At 44.1% G+C, this 21,704-nt stretch overlaps 1 protein-coding gene across 2 annotated transcripts in view; it reads left to right on the top strand.

Moving 5' to 3' along the window:
- Positions 1-21,490, top strand: part of NSD1 (nuclear receptor binding SET domain protein 1) — a 111,901-nt gene extending 90,411 nt beyond the window's left edge. The window contains exons 19-24 of one of the 2 annotated variants that reach the window (XM_089527198.1): positions 7,461-7,577; positions 7,711-7,852; positions 9,040-9,146; positions 9,680-9,881; positions 13,372-13,563; positions 17,033-21,489. In XM_089527198.1, coding sequence (XP_089383324.1) covers positions 7,461-7,577; positions 7,711-7,852; positions 9,040-9,146; positions 9,680-9,881; positions 13,372-13,563; positions 17,033-17,106 — 834 coding nt within the window. In that variant the 3' untranslated portion in view covers positions 17,107-21,489. Of the gene's footprint in view, positions 1-7,460; positions 7,578-7,710; positions 7,853-9,039; positions 9,147-9,679; positions 9,882-13,371 lie in introns of both variants that reach the window. The other variant, XM_089527191.1, reaches the window with a different exon arrangement.
- Positions 21,491-21,704: the final 214 nt, after the last annotated feature.

The following is a 21,704-nucleotide window of genomic DNA, read 5'->3' as shown; positions in this document are numbered from 1 at the left end:
TTACAGAAACAAATTATTTACATTTTTAGTTGGCAGATTTTTATCCCAAGCAATCTTTTTATGTGTATTATTTTATTTTCCTATATTATATCTTATATTGATGCTGGTCTTTGACCATAATAAAGAATTTCATTTCATCGACAGAGGAAGCGTGACCCTGTTGGTGCTTCTGGTCTTCTCAACAGCTTTTGACACGATAGACCACAACATCCTCTTGGAACGCCTGAGAGTTAGGAATTGGAGGCACTGCATTGCAATGGTTTCGGTCCTTCCTCTCAGGCAGATTCCAGAGGGTGATGCTCGGGGACTGCCACTCCTCAAAAGTGGAGCTTAAATGTGGCATCCCTCAAGGTACCATCCTGTCCCCAATGCTATTCAGTATACACTTGTCCCTCCGTATTCACTAGGGTTAGGGGCACAAGACCCCCGTGAATATGGAAAAACTGCAAATAACAAAAACACCATGTTTTTACCTGAGGACACCTCTCTAGGAATCTCTAGGTCCTCCAGTGCTTCTCTGTGGTCAACATCCAACAGACACTGACCATAGAACTGCACTGGAGGAGCTACAAATTCCTAGTAGAGTATTCTCTCTAGGAATCTCTGGGTCTTTCAGTGCAACTTTTAGTTAAACTTGACCATAGGAGTTGCACTGGAGGACCTAGATATTCCTAGAGAGAATATATTAATCAAATCCGTGAATAATCAAATCCGCAAATATCAAATTCGCAAATATGGAGGGATGAGTATATATATGAAGCCACTAGGAGAAATCATCCGTAGACATGGGGCGGGGTGTTATCAGTATGCTGATGACACCCAAATATATTTCTCCATGTCCCGGTCAGCAACTCAGACAACAGATGGTATTTCTCCTCTCAGTCAGTGTCCTGAAGCAATAATGGATTGGATAAGGAAAAACAAACTCAAGTTGAATCCAGACAAAACAGAGGTACTTACAGTAGGGGCCCCCAAACCAGGTATTGGGTTGCAACCTCCAGTCCTGGATGGGGTCATGCTCTCCTCAAAGGACTGTGTTCGCAGTCTGGGGGTTGCTCCTAGATCCATCACTTCACATGACAAATCAAGTGAATGCAACGGTCAGCAGTGCCTGTTATCAGCTTCAGCTGATAGGCCAGCTGCGCCCTTTCCTGAAAGTAAGGGACCTTGAAACTGTAGTACATGCTCTGGTAACCTCACAACTTGATTTCTGTAATGCACTCTACATGGGGCTACCCTTGTGCTTAGGTCGGAAGCTTCAATTAGTACAAAACGGAAGTACTAGTGATAGGTTCCCCTGGTCCCGGGAAGGAGGTTTGTCCACCTGTCCTGAACGGGGTCACGCTCCCCGTGAAGGACACAGTTCGCAGCTTGGGGGTGCTTCTTGACTCGTCGCTTCACTTGACTCCTCAGGTGGATGCGACAGTTAAGGGCACCTGCTACCAGCTTCGGCTGATACGCCAGCTGCGACCCTACCTGGACCGGGGGAGCCTTGAAACAGTGGTACATGCGCTGGTAACCTCTCGACTTGATTTCTGTAATGCGCTCTACATGGGGCAACCCTTGTACCAAACCCGGAAGCTTCAGTTGGTTCAGAATATGGCAGCCAGGCTGGTCACTGGTTCTTCCAGGGTCAGCCACATAACATCTATCTTGAAAGATCTGCATTGGCTGCCTATTCGCTTCCGGGCGCAATACAAGGTGTTGGTCACGACCTATAAAGCCCTAAATGGCTTGGGCCCAGAGTACTTGGAGGACCGCCTCTCCCCATATAATCCGCCCCGCACTCTCAGGTCAGGAGGGAGACAACTTCTGCGAGTTCCTGTGACGAGATTTGTAATAACTGCGCAGAGGGCTTTTTCGGTCGCTGCCCCGCAGTACTGGAACTCTCTCCCTATCGAGCTCCGCTCAGCCCTCTCCCTTGAGTCCTTTAAGAAGAATTTGAAGACCCATTTGTTTCGGCAAGCTTTCCCTACCATGTCTTGAATTGTGATCTGCTCCTGTAATGATGTCTGATCGTGTTTTAGCTAGGGGGTTTTATTGATGTTTTTATTGGTTTTAAGTTAGGAATGAATGATGGCTTTTATGATGTTGTATGGTTTTATCTTGGGGGGTTCCTATGTTATATAATGTATTGTTATTGTTTTTGTTATTATTGTTAACCGCCGTGATCATTGGAACGGCGGTATATAAATAAACCTTCATTCATTCATTCATTCAAAATATGGCAGCCAGGCTGGTCACCGGAAAATCTAAGAGTGACCACATAACACCCATCTTAAAGTCACTCCACTGGCTGCCTATTGGCTTCCAGGCACAGTACAAGGTGTTGGTTATCACCTTTAAAGCCCTACATGGCTTGGGTCCAACCTATCTAAAGGATCGCCTACTTCCATATAATCCACCCTACACTCTCAGGTCCTCTGGGAGGAATTTATTGCAGCCAAAAAAGGCCAAACTGGCTACAACCTCCCATAGGACATTCTCCGCAACCACTCCCAGATTGTGGAACAATTTGCCAGATGAGATCCATCAAATCACCAAACTGGATAGCTTCAAAAAAGCTATTAAGATGGATCTCTTTCAGCAGCATGAAAGAACCCCCACATATGCTGCATATTTTATATTATGCCACTACTCGTCTGTTGTTATTGGTTTTAACAGTTTATTTAATAGAGTGATTTTAATAGTAATATGTTTAATTCTTTTTTAAGAGAGGGGGTTATGATATATTGTGTTTTGTATCGGATGTTTTTATACTGTAAGACACTCTGATTGCCTTATGGTAGAAGAGCGGGATATAAATAAAAGTTTTATTATTTATTTAAGTTATATATCTCAGGTGCTTGATTTGCTAGATTTCTTAGAGGAGGGAGTTCTATAGATGATTGACCAGCACTGAAAGTGTCCCACAGGACCCAACTTCTGAATGGAAACCTAGAAAGCAATAGCCTGTGATGCTGATCTTACGGCTAAAATAAGTTCATAAAATGGTACGAATAAACATATTCAAAAGCTGGAGTGTAATAATAATAATAATTTGTTTTATTTATATACCGCTATTCCAAAGATCATAGCGGTGAACATCAAGTAAGCTAATTAGCAAGTAAGCTAATTTGCCCCCAACAGTCTGGGTACTCATTTTAGCAACCTCGGAAGAATGCAAGCCTGAGTCGAGCTTGGGCCCTTTTGCTGGTCTTGAACTCGCAACCTTGTGGTTTTGAGTGTACTTCTAAGCAAATATACAGATGAAACAAATGGACACTGTCGGATAATATTAAGACCAGAACTTGGAGCTTGGGAGGAAATAAGTCATTAGTATAGCCATTGCAGAGTTGGTGATAGGTACAGACTGCCCAGCCCCCTCAAATAGAGAGTGTCACCCTTTTGCTTGTATGCTGCACCAGCTGAATCTTTTGTAGAGAAGTGCTCTAATTAACTGGACGCCGTTGTTTGCTGCTGTTGCCGGGCTGCTCCTTGGGCAGCGAAGAACTTGCGCAGCTGCGCATTTGTCCAGGGACTCGGCAGCCAACGGACTTTGTTCGCAGCATTCCGGCTAACCGAGGGACCAGAAACACCTGAGGGGAAGGTGGGGAGGGGCGTGCCGGTGAGAGGGGCACGCCATAAAGCCTACCTGTGGGTAAACCTTCTCGTCCTGCCCCCTCCAAGGCCCTGAGGGACGCCGTTGTTTGCTGCTGTTGCCGGGCTGCTTCTTGGGTAGCGAAGAACTTGCGCAGCTGCGCATTTGTCCAGGGACTTGGCAGCCAACAGACTTTGTTCGCACCTGCGCACCTGCGCACCATCGCAGGCGGGCTTGAGGCAGGTCCTGATTTGCTGTGTGCGCAGCAGAGGAATGACGTGTAGGGTTGTCTTCCTCTGCTGCAGCTTTGTTACATTGCTCTGTGGGGATTATTGGGCCATGGATGGTGGACAGCTGGGCGAGGGGATGGTGGATTGTTCTGTGTTGTATGGAGCTCCTATTAGAGTAGTATGGGGCAGGGGGAGATATAGCGTTAGGAGAGTGGAGTCATTTCGGAAGGGAAGGCGGGATCGATGCGTAATATCTATCCCTCCTTCCATCCTCTCTCCTAGCCAAAAAGATCTGTGGGTCAGTCCAACTGTACCACAAACCCTGTCTCTGCTCCTGTGCAATGCCAGGTCTGTAAAGAACAAGATTCATATCTTGTATGATTTGTTGGAGGAAAAGTGTTGTGACCTGGCATGCATTACTGAGACCTGGCTTGGGCCTGAAAGCGAAGCAGTGTGGACTCAGGCCCTCCCAGCTGGGTACTCAGTTAAGGATCAGTGCAGGTTAGGTAGGCGAGGGGGGGGGTGTTGCCTTGATCCATAAGAACACCCTTTCCTTGACCAGGAACCATTTACGTCAGACAGATTACATTGAGTGTATTTACCTGACCCTGAAGGACAAGGACAGTTTGGGGATTTTGTTGGTCTACCGGCCACCCGTGTGCTAACAGACTCCCTGACCGAGCTGACACGGCTGGTCTCGGAACTGGTGTTGGAGTCCCCTAGACTTTTAATCTTGGGGGACTCAACATCCCTTTCGAGACCAGTCGTGATCCAACTGGTGCGGCTCGGGAGTTCATGGCTACCATGACAGCCATGGGCCTGTCCCAATTAGTCTCAGGACCTACACATTCAGCTGGTAATACACTTGATGTTTTCTTCTGTATGGATATGGAGACGCCGTGGGCAGAGGTTTCTAATGTCTCTCCCTTGTCATGGACGGACCATTTCCTGGTCGAGGCTAATATCAAGGCTTCTACCCGGATCCCTCCCGGGGGTGGCAGACCTATTCGGATGGTCCACCCTCGAAGGCTGATGGAACCCAAAAGGTTCCAAGAAGCCCTAGAGGGGTTTATGGTTGGAACTGACTGCGATTCTGTTGATGCCCTGACTAACATCTGGGATATTGATCTCTCCAGGGCTATATACAGTATCGCTCCCAAGCGTCCTCTCAGACCTGCTTCCAAAAATGGCCTTGGTATACGGAAGATCTTCGGGCCAGGAAGCGGGTTTTGCGACAACTAGAGCGCAAATGGTGGAGACATCAGGCCTTAGCCGACAAGACACTCCTGGACTCTCTTTTGAAGAACTACGGGGTGGCGATAATTGCAGCGAAGAACTCGTTCTTTTCTGCGCGTATCGCGTCCGCGGAGTCGCGTCCGGCAGAGCTGTTCAGGGTAGTGAGGGAGCTTACTCAACTCCCTCCTCCCCTGAACCCTATTTTGGAACCATCGAAAGCCTGCTGTGACGAGTTTAACAACTTCTTCGCGGATAAAATCTCTCGGATAAGGGTTGATCTCGACTCCATTATTAGTTCAGAATCTAGAGAAGAGGTGTCCAGAGCCTCCATGGACTTGGTTAAACTGGATCACTGTGAGTCTGTCTGTACTGAGGATGTGGACAAGATTCTTCAAAGTGTTAGGAAGACGACTTGCTCTCTCCATCCCTGTCCTTCATGGCTGACAGCTCAAGGGGGAATGGTTGTGACTAATATGTTGCACTGTATTATTATTAATACATCCTTCAAGGATGGGCAGTTTCCATCAACTTTGAAGACGGCCATTGTTAAACCTTTGTTGAAAAAGCCCTCCCTTGACCCCCTAATTCGGAGCAATTATCAGCCTGTCTCGCTGCTGCCATTTTTAGGGAAGGTGATTGAGAGGGCAGTTGCTTTTCAGCTTCAAGGGATCTTGGATGAGACGGATTATCTGGACCCATTTCAAACTGGCTTCCAGGCGGGCTATGGAGTTGAGACTGCTATGGTCGCCTTAGTTGATGATCTCCGTCTGGGTATGGACAGGGGGAGCGTGTCCCTGTTAGTGCTCTTGGACATCTCAGCGGCCTTCGATACCATCGACCATGGTGTCCTCCTGGGTCGCCTGAGGGAGTTGGGTATTGGGGGCTCTGCTTTGCAGTGGTTCCGTTCCTACCTCTCGGGCAGATTCCAGATGGTGGAGCTGGGGGACTGTTGCTCCGATAGGAGGGCCCTGACATCTGGGGTCCCTCAGGGAGCGATTTTGTCCCCTATGCTATTTAACATTTACATGAAGCCACTGGGAGAGATCATCCGGAGACACGGGGCGCAGTGTTATCAGTACGCTGATGACACCCAAATAGTTTTCTCTGTGTCTCCGACTGATGCAGTAACTAGGGATGGCATCTCTCCTCTTAATGCTTGCTTGGAGTCGGTAATGGGCTGGATGAGGGAAAACAGACTCAGCCTGAATCCAGAGAAAACAGAAGTACTGGTGATTGGCTCTCCTGGCCCGGGTAAGGAAATTTTTCCACCTGTCCTAAATGGGGTCACGCTCCCTGTGAAGGACTCTGTTCGCAGTTTGGGGGTGCTTCTGGACTCGTGGCTTCACCTTACTGCTCAGGTGGATGTGGCGGTCACGAGCACCTGTTATCAGCTTCGGCTGATACGCCAACTGCGACCCTTCCTTGGCCGGGGGGACCTTGAAACTGTTGTACATGCTCTGGTAACCTCTCGATTAGATTTCTGTAATGTGCTTTACATGGGGCAACCCTTGTACCAAACCCGGAAGCTTCAATTAGTGCAGAATATGGCTGCTCGGCTGGTTACTGGATGTTCCAGGGCCAGCCATATAACACCAGTCCTAAAAGATCTCCATTGGCTGCCTATTCGCTTCCGGGCCGAATACAAGGTGTTGGTTATCACCTATAAAGCCCTAAATGGCTTGGGCCCAGGGTACTTGGAGGACCGCCTCTCCCCATACAATCCGCCCTGCACTCTCAGTTCGGGTGAAAGACATCTTTTAAGAGTTCCAGACGCTCGATATGTATCAGCTCAGAGGGCTTTCTCTATTTCAGCCCCTCAGCTCTGGAACTCCCTCCCCAATGAGCTCCATACTTCCACCTCCCTCAATGCTTTCAAGAAGAACTTGAAGACTTTTTTGTTCCGCCAGGCTTTCCCCCCCCCGTGAGCCTTGTGGTCATTCTTCCCCTTGGCAATGTTTTTGTGTATTCCATTCTACACAGCCATTTGTATAGGGTGTTGTTGGTTTTTACTGTTCTTAATTGTTAACTTTGTATTATTGTCACGCTGATGTTTTAATTGTCTTACTCTTTGATGTACACCGCTGTGATCGCTGGAATAGCGGTATAAAAGTAAATTTTTATTATTATTATTATTATTATTATAACTCATCTGAGACAATGACAATAATTTTATCACTAAATTATCGTTGAATAGTAATTCTGCACATAAAATTAAGCGAATGCGTCCACATACTCTTTCTCCAGAGACTACTTAAGCTGTTGGCTTTCATCAAAAATGTATCTCTCAGTTATGAATGATAATATTTATTTTTATGGTGTAGCTCTCTCTGTCCTCCTTCCCCACAAAACTATTTGTGCTGATAGCTTTGTATTCAAAGTACTTGTTTCACCTCTTCCCATCCACACATTTTCAGGGTGAATTTGTGAATGAGTATGTGGGAGAACTGATAGATGAGGAGGAATGCCGAGCCAGAATCCGCTATGCTCAAGAGCATGATATCACTAACTTTTACATGCTAACTTTAGACAAGGTATGTGAAAAAGGTTTCTGTTTTCTGTATCTCAAGTGAGGTATGGTTGTTTCTTGTGTATGTGAGTGTGTGTGTGTATGTGTGTGTGAATGTCTACTTGTAATTGAAAAGAAGTTCTTTCCTTTGGTTTTAGGATCGAATCATTGATGCTGGACCAAAGGGTAATTATGCTCGATTTATGAATCATTGCTGCCAGCCAAACTGTGAGACACAGAAGTGGTCAGTGAATGGAGATACCCGGGTTGGCCTTTTTGCCCTTACAAATATTAAGGCTGGTAAGTAGTGCTCTTAGGTGCTTTGTTCTCATGTGCTTGAAAGTAATAGAAGGTTATATTGGTTGATGAAGCCTGGTAAACAGACATTGGTAAGAAGCACACTGAAGAGAAGAAGTATAAAAGCCTGTAATGTATCCAAAATTCACTAATACAGCTATTCATAGAAGATATTGATTCTTGCGAAGGAGTAATTTATTAACATGAACATGACTTAATTCCTCATGTACTTCAAAACATGTGACAAATGCATGTCTGAGTTCTTACCACGTTTGTACATGAAGCAGGGAGCTGTATCTGGCAGCAGCTTTCTTCAATCCTCAGCAACATGGTGTTTGCCACATTTGGAAAATTATACTATAGATTGACAGTGTAGGAAATGTCATCCTGCGTTTGGAAATTCACCTTCTGCAAAGAGGTCTTTAGAGAACAAGGTCATGAAAATACAGTAAGTCATGAGCCATTGGTGCTCGCCTGCCTCTGAGTTTTATGGGGCTACTTTTAAAAAGTGTTCAGAAACAACAGCAAGGCCAGAATGCTGTAGCTAGAATGTTGCCTAGAGCTGATTACAGGGAGCACAGAACTTCTTTGTCTGTTAACAGGTACAATTCAAAATGTTATTTCCTGAAACCAGGCTATCTGAAAGACCATATTGTTCCATCTGAGCCTTGCTGGATGTTAAAGTTTTCAGGGGGAGGCCATTTTCTCAGTCTTACTACTATTGGAGACACATGTGGTGAGGACATGAGAGAGGATTTTCCTAGTGGCCATTCCCAGGCTCTGGATCTCCTTGCAAAGGGAAGTTAAGTTAGTCTCCTCTTGTTCCTCTGGCTGTCAGTGGCTGCTTTATTCTAACAGGCTGTTGGTATTTTAAGCTGGGTTGCTTTTTAAGGGTTTTGAACTGGTTAAATGCTTCTCTTTCTTTCTGTCAATGGGTTCTCCATCTATGCTATGTTTTAATTTAATTTCCCTTATTTTAATTTTATTAATGTTACCACTTTGCCTTTCATTGAGGAGTAGATTCAGATGGGATATCAAGTCCATGGAAAATAAATGCAGCAAGTTTCCCTCAATACTTTTAAATAATTTTTGCTAGTTTTAAATGTTTAATTCCTTTACTAAAAGCTGAACTTCATGCTTAAAGGTCTGTTGCAATCCAGATGGGTCTGATTGATTTCTCTGATTACCAGGAACCGAGCTAACATTCAACTATAACCTGGAATGTTTGGGGAATGGGAAGACAGTTTGCAAATGTGGTGCTCCAAATTGCAGTGGCTTCCTTGGTGTACGACCAAAGGTATAATAATCCCTCTTTGGATTTCTTCCTTTAGCTGCAGTGTCCTCACATATTTCTTTATGATACTGGAGGTTTTTCAGTTTAGTGCACCCATCTTTTATCACTGATGCTGGGGAAGTTGCTGCTGTTGATAAAAGTATCACCCTTTTAAGATATTGCCTAGCCTGATTCTTTAAACCAGTGGAAATGCAAAAACTGGAAGAAAGGGTTCACATCTGCTCAGGTCAGATGTTGTTATACCTTAATGCCTCCTGTAAGCCAACACAAATCTAGTTTTGTTAGATCAGCAATAGAAGTGCAATTCATAGCAGAGGAGACCTCTCCCTTTTTAGGTTTGTTCACAATAGGAAAATAAAATCTAAATACATTGGCTTAGTCAGGATTTGGCTGCTTTCTACCCTCAAGGAATTGAGGTGGCCATTATCCATTGTCCTCATGGTACTTCCTTAGGTCAATTAAAAATGTTGTTCAAAGAGAGGTATGGGGAGTGTTTCCCTCCAAACAGTTATTCATTGTAATTGATTTCTCTCCAGAATCAGCCCCCTGCATCAGAAGATAAATCTAAGAAGTTCAGGAGACGATATGGGAAACGCAAGTCACAAGCAGGAATCATGAAGGAGCGAGAAGATGAATGTTTCAGCTGTGGGGATGGAGGACAGCTGGTTTCCTGCAAGAGACCAGGCTGTCCCAAAGTGTATCATGCTGACTGTCTCAATTTGACCAGGCGACCTGCAGGTCAGTAATATACAGACGTCCCTACTGATTCGCAGGGGATCCAGTCTGGACACACACATCCCCCCCATCCGGAAAAATGCAAATGTTCAAGTTGCCATTTGTTATAATGTCCGTGCACTTCTGCATATGGCACTGCACGCATGCCTTGGATGTATGCACCATTTTATCCCTCCCCGCTTGTCGTCCACGAAGGACCAAGACTGCAGACTACAAGTCCGCAAAACAAAGTGTAAGCTAATTGCTCCCAACAATCTGGGTGCTCATTTTAGCGACCTCAGAAGGATGCAAGCCTGAGTTGAGCTTGAGCCCTTTTGCTGGTATTGAACTCGCAACCTTATGGTTTGTGAGTGAGTGGCTGCAGTACAGGCATTTAACCACTGTGCCACCAGGGCTCCTCTTTTAAAAGTAGAAGTACATTCTGTCACATACATGTCAACCCACCCATCACTATCTTTAATCTTTATTGTTTTTGTTAGATATTTTTTCCACCTAGCTATATTTTGGCTTGTTGCTTAAACCTTGGGATGACCTTCTAGAAATGTAGCCTCTCTCTTCACAATTTAGGGGCTGTTCAAACAGCCCCAAAGGGGCGGCATGGAGCCGCCCATTTTTCAGCCAGATCAGGGCTTCACAACCACATGCCACAACCTCAATTGGCCTTTACAGGGTGCAAAAAGGAGCTGAAAAAAGCTGTTCCTTTTTGCACCCAGGAAAGGGCACCATAACTGCATTGTTGCGGGTTGGCAGTACTCTTTTGGTGCTGTATCATATGGATGCAGCGCTGGAGGAGCCCCATGACACAGCACGCTATGTGGAGCGGCATGCAGCATCATGACGCCCTGGACAGAGTCGTAGCAGTCGTCATGGGGATGCGTCACCCTAACTCCTCCCCTATGTCGGTCTTAATGGCCGGTCTGAACAGGGCCTAACTTTGGAAAGAAATGCCTTTATTTATGGATTGATAGAAATTTCAGGAGACGCAAAGTTTTAGGTTTGGCAGAGCAAAGAATTAGCAGAGGACGTAGTAATCTGAAAATCCATAAATTTATTTTCCAGTTGTCGACAAAGGAAACATGAACTCAGAGGAATTCAAGTTCCAAAAGCTGAGGCCCAGAACAAGACAAAATGGCCTAATTTTATAGTCAATTACACAAAAAAGCTCCTTCATCACATCTCATTGGCTAATTACAATTTAAACATACAGAATTCTTACAATCAAGACACAGAGATATATGCATATATTAAAACTGCAGTTTCCACCTTTCACCCCTCCTTCAGGAATTCAGCAGCCTTCCTTCTGAACATCAGCAATGTCTCCTTATCTTGAACTGTGTATGTTATGTCTTGTTCTGCTGGTGCCAGGTCACAATGCACTCACCATGCCTTTTCTCTAATTTTCTCTAGTTTCCAAGCCTCATTTTAAAAAAACTGTTTCTCTGACTAACAAAGGCAACTCCATTTTTCTATAGCTTTCTATTATAACAGGAAAATTCTGCCACTACAATAGTGTGATTGAATTTATACTCCAACTTTCTTCTGATAAGGGACCCAAGGGAAGATGAAAATGGGACAAGTAAAGGGCCCTTGGCTTCACACTTTTCCTTTTGACTAAATAGTAAAGGTTTGAGGTATGCTGCTTCCCATCCAGCTAATACCCAGGTTTTTATAATTCCCCACTAAGTGTCTCTTTGGATACGAGGTGACTATGTTGTATGGATATACAGTTGCTATTGAAAGTATGTGCTTTTAGAATGAACCAGGATGACAGAAAAGGTCAACCTATGAAATTAATTATTATGAACAATGGCATTAAGAAACCAATGAGAACAAGAGAATCTCTGAGTGTTTACCTCAAGGTGATAGAGATGACATTAAGGAAAATGGAGTTTCGCCCTTAGACCATCTCTCATAGCTTTTTGAATCTTAGGGGCTCAACAGATGACCCTGAAAGGGTGGTCTGTAGCCACCTGTATTTATGCTGCAAGGAGGCTGCACCACCCAAACGGTGCAGCCTCCATCAGGACTAAAAAGAACCCGCGGGTTCTTTTTAGTCCACGTGCTGGGCGCCATTGTTGCACCATTGGCGCACTTGTGTATACTGATGTCACATACACGACGTGGCAATGTTTAGGTGCTGCACCATGCCTGCATTATCATGACGGTCCCCATGTGGACGGGGCCTCGCCATGATGGCGCCAGCGGTGCGCGGTAGGGCTTGGGAGCATGCAGACATTCTGCATTCCCAAGCCCTAAAATCGGCCCCAGACTGCCGCTTTCCAGTAGTCTGTACCAGGCCATAGTATTCTAATTGATTCCTTTTGAGGTCAGATATTCATGTGTAAAATTAATCTGGATAAGGCATTGATATTGTGTAGCCTGTGGGATGCATGCAACCCTTGAAGTGGGCCAGCGCAGCCCTTGAAACCAATGCTGAACTATCCTGAACCCTGTAAAAAAAAACACTGAAGAAATGTTTTCTCATACCAATTTGGGGGAGAGGAGGAGGGCAAAAAAGACAATGAAAGGGCGTGTTGTTTTGACCCTATATAATGTTTCAGTCTCACCATGAAACAGCCAAAAACAGCACCTGAAGCAGCCAAAAAGTGGCCAGAAGTGACACTGCAGCCAGCTGGAATGTCATTTCCAGTTACCTGCTGGAGGAACAGTTCAGTTTACTAGGAGGAGCCTGGAAAGGCTGAAGTTGGTCTGCCAACCATGGGTGTGTGCCTATCCCTAATGCAGAGCCTCAAAATGTTATCCTGCAAGGCTCTGCTCATGTGCTTTTGGCGATCCTTCCCTTATATATGCTTAGGGATCCTTGCCTTTTCCCTAAATATAGATTCCCAGCTTTGTTTGTTAGTACAATAAGGCCATTCCATGTTTTCCAGAACAATGTTTTCTCCTTATAAAACACTTCTCCTTCTTAGTTCAGAACTGTAGTTTTGTTTCACAATATAATATTAGCTATTAAAAACTATGTTTTTAACACCTCAGGAAAAGCCAAAATGCTAAGGAAATTACAGACTATTTTGTTTAGAAGTTAGATTAAATTGTTTAGAATATATGAACTGAGTTTGAAAATTTAATCTGAATTTGCACTATTTTCATAGCTTGAACTAAAACTAAGTTTATTGGAAGGGATTAGAACTGATTGGAACCAAAGTTGTTTTAGATAAATACTGCACATAGCCAGCGTGGTATAGTGGTTTGACCATTTGACTGTGACCAAGGTTTGAATTCCCATTCAGCCATAGTAACCCAGTGGGTAAGTCACACATTCTCAGACTCAGAAAACCCTATACATTGTCACTTTAGGATTACCATAAGTCAGAAATGACTTGAAGACACCCAACACTTTTATACTAACAGCTAGATGTCTACTTACTTGAGAATGATTTAGCAGATATTCCCTGAACAGCTTTGCTTTAGTAAGGGCATCTTAGTGCCCTGTCCAACCTCTTTCAAGTTGTCTTTTTTTCCCTTTCTGCAGGGAAATGGGAGTGTCCTTGGCATCAGTGTGATGTGTGCAGTAAAGAAGCAGCTTCATTCTGTGAGATGTGTCCCAGATCTTTCTGCAAGCAACATCGAGAAGGAATGCTGTTCATCTCTAAATTGGACGGACGCCTGTCATGCACAGAACATGATCCCTGTGGACCTAACCCTCTAGAGCCGGGAGAGATTCGTGAGTATGCGCCTTCCACAGAATCAACAGCTGGCTGTCAAAATACTCAGCCATCAGACCAGCAGCCTGCAGCTACAGGCCCGAAATCACAGCCATCAGAGAGGTTACCTCTGACCGTGGCCCTGAGGCTGCAACCCTCAGATAAATCACCTTCCTCTTCTTTGGCTCTGAGACTAAAGTCCTCAGAGAAGCCTCCTTCCTCTGTCGCAGTGAAGCTACAGTCCTCAGATAAACCACCCTCCACAGTGGCATTGAGGCTACAGCCATCAGACAAACTACCCTCCACCCTGGCCCTGAGTTTAAAGCCCTCAGACAAATTGTCCTCCACTCTGGCCTTGAGGTTAAAACCCTCAGACAAATTATCCTCAGCCCTTGCCCTTAGGTTGCAGTCATCAGACAAGCCACTCTCTGCTTTGGCCCTTAGGCTGCACCCCTCAGAAAAATCACCCTCCACTGTGGCCCTGAGGTTACAGCCGTCTGAAAAAGTAGCCTCCACTGTTGCCCAGAATCATCAGTCCTCAGAAAAGTTAGCCTCCACTGAGGAATTACAGCCCTCAGAACATCCATCTACCAGAGAGGCATCAGGATCTCAGGATGAGCCATCTGCTGCAGAGGCATCAGGACCTCAGACAACAGACAAAAATTGTACAGTGGAAGTCCCAGGGCCTGAGGGGTCAGATGTGTCACTCCCTGCAGACAGACCCACATCACCAATGTTAGACAAATCAGCTGCCACAGAAATACCAAAGGTCCATATGTTAGACAAGGTGGTAGCACCTGAGTCTTTGAGGCCTCAGCCACTGGATAGGGCCATTCCTGTTGGCTCACTACCTCAGGGCTCAGGCAAACATTTTACTTCACTGAGCCCCAAATCTCAGCTACTGGTCAAGCCAGTTGCCCCCATAGCTCTGAGGTCTAAACCAACAGAAAAGTCAGTCACTTCTGTGGGAACTCGGCCTCAGACACCCAACAGGCTTTCTACTACGATGGATGCTCGGTCTGTTCCATCAGAGAAGGATTCTACTACTACATGCCTGAGGTCTCAGCTGTCTGACAGGCTTCCTGCCCCATTAAATCCAAGACCCTTGCTTTCAGAGAAGGCCCTAAGGCCTGTTGACCAGAATGCTCAACCAAAAGAAAGAGGCTCTGGGACACTGGAGCAGAATACTCAGCAGAAAGAACGGACACCTGTGTCTGAGGAGCAGTCTTGTAGGCCTGCAGGGAAATTTTCTCCATACATGGGACAGACAACTTGCCCCTTAGAGAACTTGCAAATCCATGAAAAGACCCCTTGGCTTAGTGCAAAAGTGCTGCCATCCATGGAGCAATCACTTTGGACAGCTGAGAAACTGCAGTCTCCTGAGCACAGTCTTTGTTCAGGCCAAGGGGCATCTGCACCCTCCACGGAGCAGACATTTTGGTCAACAGAAAGATTGTGCACATTTGAACAACCCCCTTGGCCTGGAAGGGAAGCTCCACTGCCTTCCGGACAAGCTTCATGGCTGCCCAGAAACATTCAGACATTTGAGCAGATCTCTTGGCTCGCTGGGAAAGCACAAACACCTGTGGGGCAGGACGTTTTGCCTTTGTCTGAACAAAATGTGGTGCTAGTACTGAACCAGGACTCTCCTGGCCACGAACCTACTGAGTCAAAACCTAAGTGAAGCCAGTTTGAGGCCAGACGGGTCAACGTATTTGTTCTGTTCCGTTTTGTTTTTTAATTGTATGGGGAAGGGTATTTTGTTTTTGTTTATTGTTTTGTTTTTTTAAAAAACCACCTCCCCAGATCCTTAACCTTCAACAGCATCCCATCAAACATATACAGGTACATTTACCAAATCTCAGTAACACCCAGCCAAGGAGCAAGAATGTAGATGGTCTATTCCTTCTTCCTTTTGCAAACAATAAAGCTGAAATATAGGAATCCACTGTGGATATCATCTCTGATTCCATTGATATAATCAAGTTACTAATTCTGCATGTCTGAGTGACAGGCTTGCATTAATAATGTATTTCCTAGACTGTATCCCTCCATAGTTCCAAAAAAAATAGGTTTCCTTCCATCTGTTCCCACTAGATGTTAGTCAGCCATTTTGCACTGGCACCTTACATATGCCTGTTATTGGGAGAAGTGAAAGGAAGGGATTTGACTGTTTTTTCTCCCTAATTTTCTTTCCTCACAGTTCTGTTTAGGAATGTTTTGCTTGAAGATATACTGCCAGGTCAAAGCTTATCAGATACAGGTGCTTTTTGGAAGAAGAAAAATACTTGAAGTTTGTTGAGATGTCAGTTCTGCCAGGCAGAGCAGTTCACTCTACTGGGAACACCTGAGGTTCCCCCATAGATCTGACAAGTTGGAGGTTTAGTGAAAAGAAGTTTAAACTTACCATCTAGCAGTGTGCTTGCTTGGGAATTAACATCTTCAGTGCAATGTAGCCAGAGCTCCCACTTCAACAGAATTTTGACCACTGAGAGCAACTGCAGAATAGAAAAATGAATAAAACTCTCCTCTGGGTTCTACAGTGCATCATGGCTGTTCACTATCCTTTTGTCTCTGCAGCCATAATTATTAGTTATTGCAGACAAATGAAACTGATTTTGCCCTCTTGCACAGCAAACATGCTTAGAATTGTTTGTGGTCATCTTTGGTGTATTCCTCTGCTGAAGCAGAATTTGGAAATGTTTCTCTTTTGGAGTGCAATTTCCAGAACCTCTCAACTATCATGGCCACTGTTGCAGTCCAAAAAGGTAACCCTTTCAAGCTCTAGACTAAAATATAGCCTAATTCAGAAGGTGGAACAGAACAGTAGCCCATTTGAGAATTCATGTAACCCATGATGGAAAAAATCTTATTAATCTTACCCTCACTAGGTTCTGGCTTAATACATATCTCATATAACATACATACATGAATATACATACATATATAATGCTGAAAGAGACTTGAATTTAAGTGGGCTACACTGAAGAGTCTCTTCAGTGATAGTTAATGTTATAGTTCTCACACTGGAATGTGAAGGGCTCCAGCATCTGGTTGAAATCTCTGTTCTTTTCCTACAACTCCATTTTTCAGTCAGTGCAGCATTCTATACCTGGTAGGTCGCCAGGTTGGTAAACCTGTTGGAAACATGTAGTGTTACTTGATCAGGCAGAAGTGTTATGTTCAGACAAACATTAAGATTGGCATGGTTCACTGTAGTACTGTAGCTGGGGATCAGAAAAGTTACTATCTAAGCCTGTGTTTCTGCTGATCTTGGATGTAGGAAAGAGGCAACCCGCCATGCAGGTACTTCACATGGTTATTTCAGTTCAACACTAGGATATCAGGAAGCAGTTTTACCATCACCTCCATCCACACTCATGGCTAATGTTTGCTTCCTTTTATGTTCTTACTTGTCTGGGCAATTGGATTCACGCAGCTTTAAGCAGAACTTAATTTTTTTACCAGCTCCCGTTTTGTCCTTTTTAGATTTCCAGGTTTCTGCGCAGAGCAGGAGTTCTAGTCCTATCCCAACTCAGATCCTCTCACCTTGGAACAGATAACACTGGGGTAACTCAGGTTCTGTAGGAAATTTACCAGTATTGCAGTTTGTACCATACAGTGGCATTTCAGATTCTGATCTGTTACTTTTTCTGATGTTGGCTTTCCACAATGACGGTACCTGCTCGGCACTACGCAGCATTCCCTACACAGTTGTGCATCTCATCTTCTCCTCTCAACCATTTCACCCTCTCCAAGTGCAGCTAGTGACTTTGCACAGCATGTGGCGAATGGAATCTTAGTGCTTAACATTGGTTTTCCTGGAAGACCTGCAAGCCAAGCACTAATCGTTGCTGAAAATGGGGAAATGCAAACATGTTTTGTTTCTGCGTGACTCCTGAACAAAGGGAAACAGGACAATTCTTCTGAATGATTGAAACAGAAACACTAAGCCAAGGGCATTTTACTAAAACATTTTTAAATGGGAAAAAACCCCATCTTTTTAAGCAAGCCAGCCAACCCAGTCATGAGGCTCAGCATATTAAGTATTACTCGTGTGGGGGGGAAAGCTCTAAATTTTACATATTTAGGCCTTCCCATGAGCTGGACTTTGTCATGTAGATTGTGTGTTTAGGACTTCCTTTGTGCCAGCCTCCCTCAGCAAGCTGTACCTGTAACAAGAAAGATTCCTGCACTGCTTTGTCGAACTCTGTTCTTGCAATGTCGTGTTTTAACTAGCTATTTGTTTCATGGAAAAATAATAAACTGTGAATATTTTTGGTGGAGGCTTTTAAATCTTTAAAACAAAGAATTTTCATTTTGAATGACTTCTCAGAAGAGCAGGTTCTAGGGAGCAAGTATGCAACACTAATGAGGGGATTCATGGTGCAGCACATTCTGAATCTTGGGCTAGAAAATCCTGTTTGAAGTAAGTTTAGTTTTTTTTTTTTTATTTGCATGACATTTCAGACAGATTGCTTGGCAACTTGCTGTATCCTTATATTTTCCCTTGAGAGCCTCTATACAGGTTGAATTTTATAGCCTACTACTCACTCCCTGAAGGACTTACTTCATGGGAATAAGATGCCCCTAGATCTGACTAAGCATCTGAAGCAGAAAAGATCACAGACATTTATGTAAGGACTGTGTACATTAAAACATTGTAGTCGCAGCCCTTATGAGAAGCCCAGAGGGGGGCTGTATCTGGCCTAGACTTTCCCCATCCCATCCTTTTCCACAACTTTAAGACAGAAATCATCTTGCCAAGTACAGAAGGAAATGTCTAGTTCATTAAGGTAACCAAGGAAAACTACAACGGACAAAGGCAAGAAGTGTTGCAGAGAAAAAGAAGACACCCCTTGAACTTTGGTCAGCACAAGCCAGAAATTGTTTCCTTTGGGAAATGAGAAGGGTTGTTTGCTTACATGTGGCAGAACTCCTGTGTCATCAGGAGGACTGTTGGCCAAGCAGAATCTGAGGACTGTAGTACTCTTGTGCTCCTGAGTGTCATTGGCTAGCCACAGGAACGTGGGGTAGAAACATGGCATAGATAGAATTTGAAGAGAATGTGTTTCTGTTGTTTGCTTTTTCTCTAGCCTGAATTAGAATGGTCATAGCTAAGAGCTGGGCTACCAGTAATACAATTTGGTTTTGCCTTGGATGTGGTTTTGGCATTTTGGTATATGCTGTTATTGCTTATATGGTACTTTGCTAGGATTGTGATTGCACTGATAAACTTCTTGTGTGCAAATATTTTCATACATACGTTTCTGTATTTTGAGCAGAAAATGGGGTGCTCCACTCCTAGAGTGGTACCGTATAGAGCTTTGTTCTTTCTGACCATGGAAGTCTATGCCAAGATAGGCCAGATTCTCTGGTAAGAATAGCTGGATTGTGTGACCTGAGAATCATGCAAATAAATAGTTTTGCACAGATCTGCTGATTTTGTAACTTATCCTGTTTCTCTTGTTCCATTAATTATGGAAAGGGAAGAGGAATTTGCAACTCTTGAAAGTTTGGCTCAGTAGCTCTCTTTAACCCTGAACATCTAAAATTCAACCAGGAGGTGCTCCTCCGTCTTGCAATCCTATGAACGTAAAAACAACAACTGAACATTGAGAAACTCAGAATATTGAATGCTGTGTCCAGAGCCACATTCTACATTTTACAGTATGCGCACAGACTTATGGAAGATAAGTAGCCCTGGGTGTAACAGAGCCAGGTAATGTCCATGAACTCTTGAGGTGAGCCAGAAGTTTGGGGGCTAATCTGTAAGCTACTAACAAACATTACTAATAAGAATTTAGTACCAAGCTGTTGAGTATATGACATATTTTTGATGGTGATCCTACATCAGGAGATATCGCTAATGATATGTTGATCTCTTGACCAACCCACAAAGCCACCATTTCTCAGCTGCATCCCACCCCTGAAAATCAGCCATTTCCTGTCAGGGGGGAGGGGAGCATACAAGCAACCAGCTATTTTTCTGTAGCAGGACACACAGGCATAGAATTCTTTAGGGACCTCTGGAAGTCCCTGCATATGATGTAATTGTCCTGTGTCTAACTATGGAAGACCATTTGAGCACCTGTTTACTGTTCCAACTGCTCTTCACCAACCAGGAAATGCAGGAAGTTGCAACTGAGAAAAGGTGGAGGGGGAGCAAAGCCTTGTTGTGTAGTCAGTAGTGAATTCTAACCTCTGCAATGACCAAAAAAGTAATAATTCACCAACAGGATGTCAGCCACAGTGTTGATGACTTCCTTGTCTGTAAGATGCAATTCCGTGGCGATGCTGGTTGCATACAATAACATTTTACAGATTGTTGCATCACATTGTCTTAGCATAGTTTCCCATTTCAAGAATTTCAGAGTTCACTTTTTAACTACAGAAATAAATAGAAAAAAGACTAAATTCATTTAATAGTGGCCCTACTTTCATCTCTTAAATTTCCAATCATTTTCAGAAAGGAAGGGAGTTTCCATTGCACTCTTAGAAAGCATGTGCTCACATATACATACCTAAGCCACCATTCTCTTTTATGGCCTGTGCTTGCTTACACATAGGGGTTATCTAGTTGCACTGAGCAGAATCTTGGAAGTGCCTATGGTTCTAACAAATAAAAGCTGGCATTTGTACAAGCACTCTGTGGAGGGAAGGCAGTTGTGCTCCCTTCTGGTTCTCTTGACCACTTCTTGAGCAGCATCACAAAGAACAGTCTCCTTGCTCAGGGCCAGTCCTGCCATTGGACAAAGTGAACAGATGTCAGGGGGCAGCAGATTCAGTTTCTCACTGAAATGAGTAGTTGTTTATTATTATTACTATTATTAGGCTTGTTTTGTTGTTATTTTTTTACTGCCAGGGTTTTCTGCCTCATGTGCCAGAACAACTTGGCTGGCTTTGGATGCTGTGCACCTTGACTTGGGTGTATGTGGGATGCCATTTGTTGCTCTACCTCAGGCAGCAAAGTATCTTGGGCCTGCCCTGCTCCCATTTAAGCAAAAAGAAAGGAGATGACTAGAGGAGTATGTCTGAAAAGTATATCACATTTCACCAAAATATTGTATGGTGTGATGCTTTTAAATTTGTGAAGTCTATAATACTTTGGAGAAGAGCACCTCTGTAGGAAGGTAGTGATCTCCCTCAGTGTGTTTTCAGAATGTTAGGAGAAGGGCTTGAATTGGAGAACATTTCTCACTCCTTTAGAATGGAAAATACAACATGAAAGGGAGAGGGGGCAGGTGAGGACATTAGCACTGACCCAGTGCTAAGGAGCATTAGAAGAGGAAGCTTACATTTCTCTAAGTGATCTATATCCATTCATCCTTCTCAAGCGTACTGGTTGCTGATCTAGAGTTTTTCAGTGAGGGTTGTGACTGAGTAGAGCTGTTGCACAAAAAGGCCTAGACAAAATTCCTGTTGGCAATGACTCTCCAGTGCCTAATTGCTGTGTTTCTGCATGGATAAAGAAAAAAAAAATCAACAGAGTATGTACTGTGTGAGCAGCAGGGGAAATGTTTACAATATCCACATTGATAGAAGAGGAAGAGTTCTGGATCTTGGATTACTTTTTTTTTGTTCCCTTTACACATTTAACTGTGTATGTGAAACTGGTTTGGTAATGGAAAAAAGGTTGCCCTACCCAAGTGTTCCCAGAATATGTACTGTAATTCTTTGTATATAAAAGAAAGCAATTACTGTAAAGTAAAGTTTAACTTTACTCTTAACTGTGTCTGTTGTCTCATTGAATCAGGGCAGGCCATGTTCCTATTAGTATTTCAACTGGGGAAAAATGAGCAGGAAGCTCTATAGTTGGTACAAAGTAAAATAGAGGCCTTAAATTCACTGTGTTGAATCCAGATTTGGGTGTCTGCCATAGGCTGTCTTGCAAGAGATGGATTTTCATGCCTTTGTGTAGGGGGACCTCTTTAGTGCCTTTCTGAAATCAAATTTCATAAACCCTTTATGCATGGCAAATGAACTCCATGAGCAGTCCCCTTGTCGTATATCTTGGGCCCCATAAAGACAGGCCAAAAGAAAGCTGCTTCGGGTCACTTTGGAGGTATGCTGTTTAAATGATGCATGCGTCCTAAGAGTCCGCAAACCACACTAAAGCCATGGTCCAGTTCTAAATATTGGAGTGCAGCTTTGGTCCAGC

This window comes from Sceloporus occidentalis, unplaced genomic scaffold (genome assembly GCF_023333645.1).
Source record: "Sceloporus occidentalis isolate IW3139 unplaced genomic scaffold, rSceOcc1.0.p SCAF_1, whole genome shotgun sequence".
Taxonomy (NCBI): domain Eukaryota; kingdom Metazoa; phylum Chordata; class Lepidosauria; order Squamata; family Phrynosomatidae; genus Sceloporus; species Sceloporus occidentalis.
The sequence above is the reverse complement of the archived record's forward strand: the minus strand, read 5'-3'. Positions and strand labels throughout refer to the sequence as shown.